Here is a 13590-nt window from a genome sequence, read left to right as displayed (position 1 = left end):
GTTAGTGGCTGCGAAAGTAGAACCAGAGGAAAGAAATGGGATGGGATGGGGAAGATAAGTTAGTGATCTTAAGGAGGCTCGGGGTTATAACAACCAGTGAAGCTTCCTTCCTTGATATCAATAAGCTTTAGAACATAGAGGGATTTAACATATAAAGGTAATAAGTTACACTTGCTAGAGTAAGATTAAAAATGTATGAGATATAAACCTTCCTTCATGCTTAAGGCTACTTCATGTTGAGACAAGATTATCATGTGGCTGGAGTTTGGATGAAACACCCCCATTGGGCACTTGATGAAGAATCACACCTTTGCATCAAGGCAATGCTTTCACATAGAGGGGGAAGAGAGCGGGGAGAGAAAGAAACAGCAGACAGGAGCATTAAGTCATGTGGCTTTCTCAAGGAGCCACTTGTGCTCTTGATGGCTGTGAAGATAACATGCTTCACTACACAGTACAATACTAATCATATGTACTATCATAACAGTACTAGACCAAATAGCAATCCTAACTATAATATCACATATTTAATTAGTGCAGGGATGTAAACTGCTACTTTTGTCTCATTAGCAGAACTGTAGGCTCAATCCTGCCTGCAGTTATCTAAGCAACTCCCAATAGCTAATGAGAAGTAGAGAAGGGGAGCAAGTTCGCAGACTATAGTTTTTGTTAGTGCAAAGGGGAAAGAACAAACACAAAAGCATTTCTGTGCAATCAACATTTCTGCATATGAAACAAAATTGTAAAATTACTTATTACTCAGGGCTTTTTCCCCCCCAGCTGGAACTTGCTGGAACTCAGTTCCGTCACATCTCAGGCGGGTGCCGTTGCCATTATAAGAGAGCAAGGGAGACGTTCATGGTGAGTTCTGACACTTCTTTTTCTAGAAAAATAGCAGTGTTATTATCCATTAGCATTTTAGACCACATGTTTTGTTTGGTGCACAAGAGGTGCACGTCATCATGGGTAGGTGGTTTACTATATTCTAGCCATGTCTGTCTGTCTGTCTATCTGTCTGTCTGTCTCTCTCTCTCTCTTTCACACACGCACACACACACACACACACACACACACCTTCCATCCAGACAAGCAGGATACATTATTACACTTCAAGAACACCTTCCAGCCAGGCATGGAGCATGGCCAGTGCATGGTGTGGCCTGGGAGGAAGAGATGTGGCCTGAGGAGAGTGCCAAGGGCCAGACAGAGGCCTGTAAGGCTGCATGCTAGGAAGACAGGTGCCTCCTCCTTTTTCTGTACTATATGATTATACCCTAAGAATGCCCATCTCTCTGGCCAGTTCACATTTTACAAACACTGAATGAAAGTTGTTGCAATAAGTTAGGGGGATGTACTGAATCAAATGACTGTTTTTTTTTGGGGGGGGAACAACCTTCTTCTTCTGAGGCCTAGTGGCTGGAGAGCACTTACCCTGCCAAGGACACTCCCTCACACTGGTATGCCTGTAGATGCTGGTGGTGGTGTGCCAATGATAAGGTCAGAAATGAAGCACTTTGAGGGCAGGTCTGAGTACATCATGGATGGACAGAGTCATAAGCTGCCTTGTTTTCCCGACTCTCTCCTAAACAGGCCCTGAACTATTAATTTCCTCCCATGACAGTCTGTGCTTGACCTGGCTTCTCCCCTCACCCCAATAGGATGTCTCTCTTTTAGCCATGCTTTATGTCAGCCCAAGATTCAATTTCTGACATGAGCACTGCAGTTCAGCTGATATTCTGAACATTCTTATGTCCAATTCTTTCTGATTTAATGGAAATGGAAGTTCAGTGAGTCTGTACACACTTTTTTGGACACTATATTATTGATTTGTCTTGTAAACTGCTTTGAGGGTTGGTTCCCACCACCCCTCCATCCCAATCAAGCAGTATATAATTTTTATGACCTATCTACAAATAAATAGGTAATTTAACAACCTCTTGGGGTCAGAATCTGATTCCAGCCACAAAAACACCCCCTCCCTCTAGCCGATACTAAACATTGCCAAGAATGACAGAATCATCCACATGTTCAGCAAGAAGGTAATCATGCCATGCATCACCAACCCTGAGACATCTTACAACTGGACATGTGTATCCTAAAGTTTTACTTCTTTCTCTTAAATTGTTCTGACTGGTTACTGCTTGGTGTCTCTTTCTTCATTCTCGCCGTTCTGTACTAACGTCGTGGTTGCTTCAGCAATAGCTTAGTCCTTTTTCACTTGTGGATTCTGAATATCTTACCCATTAATCCCGGTGCTTGTAGTTGTTTAATGAAGCAGCAGCATCTTTGTACATTTATTTTCCTTGATGATCATTTTAAAACACAGCTTCAACTGCTTAACAACATAGTAGGCTGAGAAACGGTGTTGAACAATGACATTGTAATTCCTGACTATTAGATTTGATACTTGAGACATATCTCTCATACACAGCAGATTTATGCATTAATCCTATATTTGGGGGGGGCGTTGATTGCTCAAAATATTTGCTTCTAGATCTGCATTTTCACACATTTTATTTACATGGTTTATTTTTCATTTTATGAACAAATCGATAGGCAGGCGGACTCTTTTACCACACTGGATTAGTTTTATTTATTCTCTTTGAACTTGATTAAAAAGCTGTCAAACATAAGTCTACATTTTATCAGCGGAATACTTTTACAAAACAGGGTAGGGGATGTGTATAGCTGGAAACATACATTTCAGAATAAAACAATATTTGATATATTCTAGACAGTTACCCTTTTGTTTATCCATGACAACTGAAACTAACCATCAAATGTATAAATTGATTCAAGTCTAGCCAAGTAATCCTAAGGGCATATGAAAAGGCTTTTAAAAAAGTTCTTTCTAGATGAATTTAATGCAGTTCACCAATAAAGCATCTTCGGGAGCATAATAAAAATTTCTACAAAACATGACATAGCTGGGGAAAGAGCAAAGTCGGATAAAGTGTTGGAAAATTCACAAAATGGATGTTGCATTCAAAATGAGCAATTGGGTAACTTGATGCACTGCTGCTGTTGCATTTGAAACAATGAGGCTCAGGGATCAATTTCATTCTTAAGCTTGCAAATGAAACATTTACACCACCCCAACCTATGATGATTTAGGCTGAGTTTTTGTTATAGGCCTCTGTGAAAATCTATAACCATGTTTTGAACCTGTAGCTTTCATCATTCGACGTGATCATTTTCCACACAAAATTATTTTGAGTGTACATACCTGTTATTAAGTGATAGACTGCATCACTACACCAATTTAATTGTTCCAAAAGCCAATTTAAACCCATTAACCTCCAACCCTGCTTGTCTGGGAGCGCCATTGCATATGCCTCTAAGCTATCTTTCATCTGGATTTGGCGAAATTGTCAAATCCCAGCTGTAAAATGAAGGCATGCAAAATGGCAAAGCCCTGGGGGCGGAGTGCTGGCAGAGAATGATTCATTCAAAGGGTTAATGCTGAGTACATATAAGCAAATATTGACAATGTATTTTTATTCCAATGTTTGGAAATTTAAAGACAAAATTGTCATTAAGTTTTCACAAAACGAGGCATCTGTCACTTGAGGGGAAAAGAAATGTTTCAGAAAGATGTTTACAGAAATGTAAAAATATTAGATTCAAAGACAGATGTGAATATATTCAGTAACACTCCCTGTCTGTCAGTCTTTCTCGCAGTTGAAGATCTTGGTGTACTCACTTAACATTAGCTCAACAATCTGGTTTTGGTATAGCATGTTCACTGCCATGGAGCCTGTCTCTTTTTCAGGCCGAAGGAGCGTCGGTCCAAAAACAATCCCCAAACTCTGCTGTGACATAAGATTCACATTCTCCTTGGCTGCTATCCTGGTGGCAAAAAAAAGAAAGGAATTGGTTAAAAAATGAATTCAACTAAAAGAAAAAAAAACTTCACTAAACAGAAAATGCAGTGGCACTCTCATTTTTCAGTGGTGCTTCAATTATAACTAAAATCTTGGTTTAATTATTAGAGAGAATGAAATAGAAGTGAGAAAAAAAAATTGAAATGTTGGCAATATGATGAAAAAGGTCCATCTTATGGTGGAAATGATATTTTTGGATCCAAGATAGTGGATAAACTCTATATTATTTCCTCTTGACAGGCACTGGAGCCCTTTCTTCGTATTCTCCTTGGTGGTATGTTGAAACACATTTCTTCTCCTTAATGTCCTTCATGTTCTTTCTATTGTGGGAACAGATCACTGTAATATTACTGTATTTTTCACTCCATAAGACACACCTAGTTTTCAGAGGGGGAAAGCAAGAAAAAAAATATTCTGTGCAGAGCATGTATAATAAGCAAGCCAAGCGAGAGAGGCTTACATGGCTGCTCTCCCGCTTTGCGCAGCTCTCACTGCTTGCCCATCCTCCTCCCGCCTCACTGTAAACGAGGAGGAGACACCACAACAGGTGCTTTGCTTGCTTTACAGCGAGGCGGGAGGAGGGATGGGCAAGCAGTGAGAGCTGCCCAAAGCGGGAGAGCAGCCATGTAAGCCTCTCTCGCTTGGCTTGCTCCCTTCTGTTCCTCCTCCCGCTTCGCTGTGAAGCCAGCAGAGCAAGAGGCGCTGCACAGCTCTCGCTCTTGCTTTGCTGGCTTCAGCAGAGCAGCGCCTCTTGTTCTGCTGGCTTCACAGCGAAGCGGGAGGAGGAACAGAAGGGAGCCCCTTACACAAAGCCCCTTCCGTCCCTCCTCCCGCTTCACTGAGAAGCCAGCAGAGCAAGAGCGATAGCAGCACAGCTGCTCTTGCTCTGCTGGCTTCACAGCGAGTGACAGACGGGAGCCATGGCTCCAGCAGCGGAGGCATCCCTCAGCTTGTGACTGCAGCGGTAGCCGAGGGATCCGTCTGCCGTCCAGTGCATTCGCTCCATAAGACACACAGACATTTCCCCTTACTTTTTAGGAGGAAAAAAGTGTGTCTTATGGAGTGAAAAAGACGGTAGGCAATTGTCTAGACATGACTTATGACCACATGCTGGTTTATAACCAACATCAAACCAGAGCTTTAATCCAGAGCCACTTCTTCATGTCCCTGGTATTCACCTCTGCTGGGCCACCTTTCATAGAGAGCCTGAAGCTGCAGGTGGACTGGGCCCAGCCCTGCACCCAGATCAAGTGGAGTGGGAGCTGCAGGGCAAATAGTTTTAACATGACGAAATATCTTACTGCCGAGGGGGATGCTACCCAGCACAGAGCTGCAATAAGTTGGGTCCCAAAACCAGCATGTACATCTTCTCAGATGTGTTCCTGCATGAGTCATGTGACTCACAGAACCGAAAAGAAACACTTTTCTTTCAGGGTGAGATTGCAGCACCTGAAATGGCTGCCATACTCTTTCACACGAAAAAACGGGAGTCCTGGTTTTTACCAAGATACTTGTGAGATATGGAATTGTAATTGTTTCGATGAATTCATTGTTGGAGTTATTTGTATGTTATCTGTGTTTGATATTACAGTATTTACAATGGTTTCCCCCACAGTGCTTTTGGTATTATTGTGAGCTGCCTTGAGCTCAACATTTGTTGTTGGACAACAGAAATACAAATATTAAATCACCAGGTATTCAGGGAATGTTTGTCATAGTGTTACTGATGTACCCCCATGTGGCGACAGGAGTGACAGTAGCACAACTCACTGCCATCTTCTCTTGGCCTCCTGGGAGATATTTTAACACTGGGTGGGTAACAGTGTTTCTTTCGAATGAGATTGCATTCTGTGTAAATAAAGATGGTGGTAGGGCTTGACTCCCATCAAAAGTAGTACCGCTGCTCACCCACTACTAAAACGGCATCCTGGGCCCCATCTGGCCTGTATGCTGCTTACACCCCATGAGTGTTCCAAAATTCATGTAGAGTGCTAAATTCAATGGGGGGCTGGGCTTCTAGACGGTGTTTTGAGCCCAGTTATTTGCTATTTGCAGTCAGGTTGTCTTCTAGGTGATGCAATATGACCATTACAGTATCACAGAATTTTTCTTTTCTTTTTACATTCTCCACTTGAAAAGTGTTAACATTTGAAATGGCCCCAAACAGCAATAACTTACAGTGTGAATGATTGCTGATAAACGATTGTTAGCACAGTTCAAGCAGCAAGGCTTTCAAGAGTTCTCAAGACAAAAAGCAAGACAATTCCGTTTAAATGATAGGGCTTTAAAGACAACCTTCAGTAATGCAACCTAAGACATTTAGGACACCCTTACTTACATTTATAACCAAGAGCTGACCGCTCAGTTTTATTTCTCATCCATTCTGCATGTGGTACAAGAAACATGCCCCCCCCCCCATAAATTTCTCTGCAAGGCATCTTATTGAAGAGACATCATAAATGGACACTTTTCAAACAAAAATTCCAGAGAAATCAGTATAGCTACCACCTTGCAGCAAGTCAGGGAGGGCCTGGCCTTTAGATTCACCAGCTGCTTATGAACTGCACTCCACACTATGACAGTGCCATTCTAATATGTCTGTCATGCTCCACTGAACAGCTTCAACTTCATATAGAGATGTTTTATTTAAACTATGTATGTAGGGTTGCTGGAGTTGAAAGAGTTTACTACGAAAATGTTATGAATGCACATATATCACTAGCAAAGAATGGGCCTAAGGCTGCCATGCTATGAACTCTTACCAGGGAGTAACTCCCATTGAACTCTGTTGGTCTTACACTGCAAACGTAAGCATAAACTATTCCACTGAAAGGCTTTATTTTAATGAGACTTCTTGATCTTTAAAAATAATTTATTGTTCTACTAAGGGAACACGGATGACAAATGGTATCTACAAGATGGCAACCTGCAACTGTCTGTTTCTGCTAACCTACCAGAAAGGCTGTATAAAAGATAGATTTCTTTCTGCCCTGAACTCTGTTTTCTAGTTTAGAAGCTGCTGCAAAATGGCAATAGAAGAAGGGGGAAGAGGAAAAGAGTGATGTATCATCTGTTCCATGCCTTAGAGAAAGGTCTCTTATCAAATCAGTGGGTGGGGTCATGTAGTGAGCACTGCCTTGTGATGGAAGCCTGCCAGTCTTCCAGTTTACCACATTCCCTCAACGCACGAACTCATTTAAGGTTTTTAAAAAAATCAGTAATGCTTCCTATTTATATGTGACTTTTACTAGAGTACAGTCTCATGCCTGTAGCCTTGGTATCCATTACAAAAAACACACTCCATATGGCACTAATCAGACGGGCTTAATTAATAGTTTCTTAAAATATAACATCTTTATCATAAATGAAATGGAGGCTTCACAAACGATTGTGTGGAGTATGGTAATATTAACTCTGCTCTGCTAATCTGGGTACAGGTTGAAGATGTAACCAATTGGAAAGAAATGGTGCCCTCTTTTTTTACTGCTTGCACCTGCCACTTTCCAATATGCAGGCAAGTCTTTGTGTTGGGGGTGGAGGAAGTGCGTACTACTCCTGTGTAGTGCAGGAATGTTTATTGCAGTCAACTAACCATTACTACAAAATCATGGGCTTGGTAAAAAAGACTAAAGAACTGACAATCGTAATAGATCTGAGAGAGATGCTAATGTTTTAAAATATTGGCACCACCAAGAAAAATTCTCAACAGGGGTTTCAAAGAACCACCTGAAAACTGTTTTACAAGAAGGCAAGATTATATATTTTCTTACCTAAGACATGCACAACCATTTTCACCTCAGTGGGATTACAGGTACAATACCTAGCTTTAAAAGGATGTATAGCAAGGAATAGCAACTGGGATGTCCCAAAGGTCAGTCCTTTGGGATTTCAGTGCTGCAGGAAATTTCCAAAATAACAAAACAGGTAATAGAAGCCACTCCAGAACTAGCCCTATTAAATATCTTCCACGACAACAACACACACGCAAACATGACAAGGAACTCATAAGTCACTTACTTGCATCAGCTAGAACACGGGGGTAAAAAGTAAAGGTAAAATACCTGGATGGTTACGTCCAATCAAAGATGACTATGGGGTTGTGGCAATTTCAGGCTGAGGGAGCCAGCGTTTGTCCACAGGCAACTTTCTAGGCCATGTGGCCAGCATGACTAAACCGCTTCTGGCACAAGAGAACACTGTCACAGAAACGCCATTTACCTTCCCACCACAGTGGTACCTATTTATCTACTTGCATTGGCGTGCTTTTGAACTGCTAGGTTGGCAGGAGCTGGGACCGAGCAACAGGAGCTTACTCCGTCACAGGGATTCGAACCACCAACCTTCTGATCAGCAAGCCCAAGAGGCTCAGTGGTTTAGACCACAGTGCCACCTGAGTCCCTGCAGACACTAAAAAGACCTATCAGGAGGGAACATACCACTGGTATGAAAATGTAAAGGGAAACGCCCCTACTAGGAAAGTTAACCAACAAACTCAAAATAGCACAGGAACAAACAGAGGAGGACACCTTCACCCTGGTATGGTTCCCCTTTATCACATGCACAACAGGAAAATGACCTAGTCAGCTTACAAATCAATATGGCTAACCTGACCCAACAAACAAGCCACACTGCAATTAACTGAATGAAACCAACCAGGCTCAGGACACCCTAACCTCTCAAATTATCTATAAAAATAAATAAAACAATAAAGATGCTGACGCAAACACCAACACTAATAATAGGCAATAAAATGAAAGAACAATATCCCATCTCTCTTTCCTCCCAAATGGAAGATATCTATGACAAAAGTGTCTCTCACTAAATATAAACAAACCGTCTATGAATTGAAAGTGGAAACAATATGTGTACCTTTCCCTGTTTCTCGTGTAACACAAAAACCCTATAATAAAAACTATTTTCTAAAAAACAGGGCGTATAGCAAATCTGCCATGTGAAAATCTGAATGTGTCCCCCCCCCACGCCCCATTCTTGGGGACATGAGGGAAGCTAAACATGAACCTGCTGTCATCAGACGTACCTGCCACCTGAGGTATGTCAGATGAAAAGAGAGGCCTTTTGTGTTGTGATATCCAAAACAAGACTTGCAATGCCCTCTCATAAGAATGTTGACTCTCCCTTCCACTTCATTGCTGCATAGCAGAAATCGCTTATACTTTAAGGAATGGTTTTTTGCACTATCACTGAACATTACAGCATCAACTTCCTGGCAAGTTCACCTTGGTGGATTTGGGTTCACAAATATCTCACCCATTCATACAATCATTGGGCACCCCATAGTTGCAGGGAGGAAATGGCATGTGAAGAAGGAGGAGGAGGAGGAGGAGGAGGAGAGTTTAGATTTGATATCCCGCTTTATCACTACCCAAATGAGTCTCAAAGCGGCTAACATTCTCCTTTCCCTTATTATGCTCTGTATACTTAACAATGTTCCATATTAGCCTGCCACTGCTGGACATATGTACATGCACATAAGTATTTTAGAAGTTCTTACCCTCTACTTGGCCTTTTGTTTTATTTATTTAAAAGAGTTTTAAGTCTAGTTTCCGAGGACGGCTTCCATACGAAAATGCAAAACAACAACAAATATATTACAAAATCCCCAAGCTGTACCAAAATATAAGAACCATAAAACCAGCCATACTAAAAGAGGACTGATTCAACTCAACATACAGTGGTACCTCGGGTTAAGTACTTAATTCGTTCCAGAGGTCCATACTTAACCTGAAACTGTTCTTAACCAGAAGCACCACTTTAGCTAATGGGGCCTCCTGCTGCTGCTGTGCCGCCGGAGCACGATTTCTGTTCTCATCCTGAAGCAAAGTTCTTAACCTGAAACACTATTTCTGGGTTAGCGGAGTCTATAACCTGAAGCGTATGTAACCTGAAGCATATGTAACCCGAGGTACCACTGTAATACCATTTAAGACACGTTAATCCTTAATGACCTTGCAGCTGATTAAAACCTTAAAGGACTGCAGCAATTTTTTACTGAAAAGCTGTATGAAATAGAGGCACCATTAACGGCCACTCTGCAAAGAAAAAGCCATCTGCACATTACATCTGTGTGGGAGAGAATTCCATAGTCATGGTGGGGCCACTGATATCAAGGCCCCGTTGCTCAAGTCCCCACTCTCACCTTTCTGGAGTGCGAAAATCACAAGACTTTTCCTTCCTCTGCTACTTTTAACACAGGTATGGTAGTTGCCCCAGAAATTATGAGAGAGGAAGAAGACATTCAAGCTTCTGACAAACACACAAAGGATTGGATTTTGAGTGAGAAGAGTAAACATGTTACTTTTGCTGTCTGTCTTGGACCAGCAGAGTAAAGGAAAGAATAAAATGAAAAGACCATTAGTAGAGCAAAGCAAATGTTGCTGTTGTTTATATTTGAGGACTATAGCAGAAGCTATTTCATTTCAATTTCATTGCAGATTATGTATGCTGCCTTTCATCCCAAAAGGAAGTCCAATGCAGCTCACAATAACGTATCAGAAGTAATATATTAATATTTTAAAAGTGCACTGAAACAACATGGGGGGGGGGGGAATCAGACAATAAAAATGCTATAATAACCTATCCAACAACCAGTGTAAGAGAATGCCCAGGACTGTTTCTGGAATAAGCCTGAATTGTTTGCACCCATTTGAGGAGAGCAAACATTTATAGCCATGCTGCTTGTAATTTTACTATAGGTTTGTTCCAGCTTTGCTGAGGGTTGATGCCAGCCGTTGTTACAACAAATTCACCTGCCTACGCAGACTACTGCTAATTAGCAACGTCAGTCTCACAGAAGCAGCACCTGCGGGAAGGGATCCTCAGCCAGAAGCTGGGATGCTGAAAAAGTGAAGGATATGAGAAATGCACACTGGCTGCCTGCAGTAAGTAATAGCTGGTGAAGTTTGCTAGGTACCGAACACTCCAAGAACCTAAATCAGGGGTCAGCAACCTGCGGCCCATGGGGATTGTTTAAATGGCCCATGAGCTGCTCCTGAACAGATCTGCCCACTCGGTGAGTCCGCATGCACAGCGCTGAACCAGCACAGCGCAGAGCTGGAACTCACTTCCGTGGCGCTGGAAATTGCGTCTGTGCAGACACGATCCAGCCCATGGAGTGATCTCCACGGAAGTGAACCGGCCCAGACGACCCCGACCTAGATGAGAATCAATTGTCTATTTTATTTCAAACAGTAGAGTAAGAATGTTCCTTGGATTTACAGTTGTGGATAACATAGTTTACTTTACAGAAATCCCCATTGGTTCCAATATTCGATAGCTTGACCAGAAGTGTATCTACTATGAAACTTATGAAGCTTAAATTTCAGGGGCCCTAATCTCAGAGGGGCCCCATAAGCAACTTTAGTTCACATTGCTTTAAAATGTTGGGTCTAACAGACCCAATTTGAGTCGCACAACTCAAAAACTATTAGGCAGAGCTTTCCAAATTTAGTATGTTGCTGACACACTTTTTAGACATGCATCATTTCACATCACAGTAATTCGGTTTTACTAGCAAACCAGAGGTTAAATTAACCCCTTCCCAGCCCTGGCAAGAGTATGGGGAGCATACAAGTGACACATCTACACACAGCAGCCAACACACTAACGTGTTGCAACACACAGTTTGGAAAGTTCTGCTATAAGGCATAGGGAATTTTTATTCACACCAGTGACTTTGACCTGTGAGATAATCCAGTATAGAAATTTTAATCAAAATCTGAGATGTTGAAGTTATTTATGTTTTGTTTTGTGATGATCTGTCATGGAACAACCCCCTGAGAAATGGCAGGTATTAAGATTCTTGGTCACAGTGACTTTTCTGTATGTTTTCCAGTAAGTTGGGTGTTAGGGGTTGAGAAGTAATCTAAGCTTGAAATAAAATCTCGTTTGCAAATATATAATAATGCCAGTTAAATGCATTGTAGGCACAAATATATCTGACAGGAAAAGTATGATCGCCAAATGGGCTGTAATATTTGGACCTCCAATCAATCCTTAAGTTGCTATTAATGGCTCAGGATCTCTTTGAAAGCAAGACGTTGTTTTCTTTATGTGGGAAGAAGTTCAACATTCATACCTTAGCTGTGCCAAATGTTCTGGAAAATAACCTAGTTGTAAGATGTCCTGTCCTACAAAATGATAGTGTTAAGTAAGCAAGTTAATATGTTACTAGAGGCACAGCCTATTGCAGAACCAAACATGCAGAAACAAATAAAGGACATTTAAGAAAAGATGTAACATTTTCTGAATTTGTACCAAAAGTAAAATACACAATTCAAAACAGCTAGAGAGCAAACCTATTAATCATCCTAAAAATACACCTACCATGCTAACCATTTTTTAAAATGCAATTTATTCTGTATAAATCACAGTTGGTTTAAAATAGCATTTGCTTTCCAAGCTACTCAGTCCCTACTTTTGCTGGCTTCCTAGGTATAAGATGCCACAAAGAGTCTTGGCTGCTCATGGGTGGTTGGGGGCGGGGAGTAGGTACATTCTTCTCTAGTTCAGATTAAATTCCAAACCAAAGATGTATGAAGATGTTTATTTGCCTTTCTCTTGAAAGTGAACATTACATGTCAGGAAGTCTTTCTGTTCCAAGTGATGTGAACTTTGGCAGCATCTCCACCTCAACAGTTCTGTTTCGAAGAAAGTCTCTTTGAATTTGTCTTACCATGGAAAGTATATCAGTTTAAGGCTGCGGGTGCAGGACTGCATGCTTGGCTCTTGGGGTAGAAATCCTTGTATGTGGAATACTCTCAGTATCTAGGCCAATACCATCAATGACACCACCACTGAAACATATACTGTATCACTGATTCAGGAGCACACCATGCACACATCTGCAGGATACAGGTTTTTAATCCATGCAACACTCTTTTCCCCAGAAAGGAGATCCATCTACAGATCTGAATCTGTGCCTGAACTAACCTTTTCAGAAAGGGAGTCTGAAGAACTAAAGCGAATAGTGTTGACAAGGCCTTATTGACAAATTGAAAATTAGCACGTCACAGAGTTCTGAAAGTTCTTATAGAACTTGATATTCAAACAATTATGTAACTTGTAACTAAGACTGGCCTCCACATCTGAGGAATTGAAAGTGGCCCATGTAGGACTAATTTCCAAAAAAAGGGGGGGAGGCATCTGGGGGAATGCAGGAAGCCCAGATAAGTTGCAATTTCTGTTCTGGATAAATTTGTGAAACCATGATTAAAGATAAAATTATCTAGCACATAAAAAGAACAAGTCTTTCTAATGTAAAATCAGCATGGGTTCTGAAACAGTAAGTCTTGGCTTTATGAAGAATAAGGCAATCAATGGCTGCAAGTCCTGCTGGTTATATACTACCTCCATGGTCAAGGCATGATACCAGTTGCTGGGGAATGACGGTAAAAGGTAAAGGTAAAGGTACCCCTGCCCGTACGGGCCAGTCTTGACAGACTCTGGGGTTGTGCGCCCATCTCACTCAAGAGGCCAGGGGCCAGCGCTGTCCGGAGACACTTCCGGGTCACGTGGCCAGCGTGACATCGCTGCTCTGGCGAGCCAGAGCCGCACACGGAAACGCCGTTTACCTTCCCGCTGGTAAGCGGTCCCTATTTATCTACTTGCACCCGGAGGTGCTTTCGAACTGCTAGGTTGGCAGGCGCTGGGACCGAGCAGCGGGAGCGCACCCCGCCGCAGGGATTCG

At 41.9% G+C, this 13590-nt stretch overlaps 1 protein-coding gene across 17 annotated transcripts in view; it reads right to left on the bottom strand.

Annotated features, from left to right (window-relative positions):
• Positions 1–2568: 2568 nt before the first annotated feature.
• The window catches only part of ARHGAP15 (Rho GTPase activating protein 15), a 383495-nt gene continuing 372473 nt past the window's right edge, over positions 2569–13590 (bottom strand). For all 17 annotated transcript variants that reach the window (XM_083710978.1, XM_083710987.1, XM_083710980.1 and 14 more), the window contains one exon: positions 2569–3849. In XM_083710978.1, coding sequence (XP_083567104.1) covers positions 3666–3849 — 184 coding nt within the window. In that variant the 3' untranslated portion in view covers positions 2569–3665. The remainder of the gene's footprint in view (positions 3850–13590) is intronic.

This window comes from Podarcis gaigeae, assembly GCF_964106915.1.
Source record: "Podarcis gaigeae genome assembly, chromosome: 1".
NCBI classification, from domain to species: domain Eukaryota; kingdom Metazoa; phylum Chordata; class Lepidosauria; order Squamata; family Lacertidae; genus Podarcis; species Podarcis gaigeae.
The sequence above is the reverse complement of the archived record's forward strand: the minus strand, read 5'-3'. Positions and strand labels throughout refer to the sequence as shown.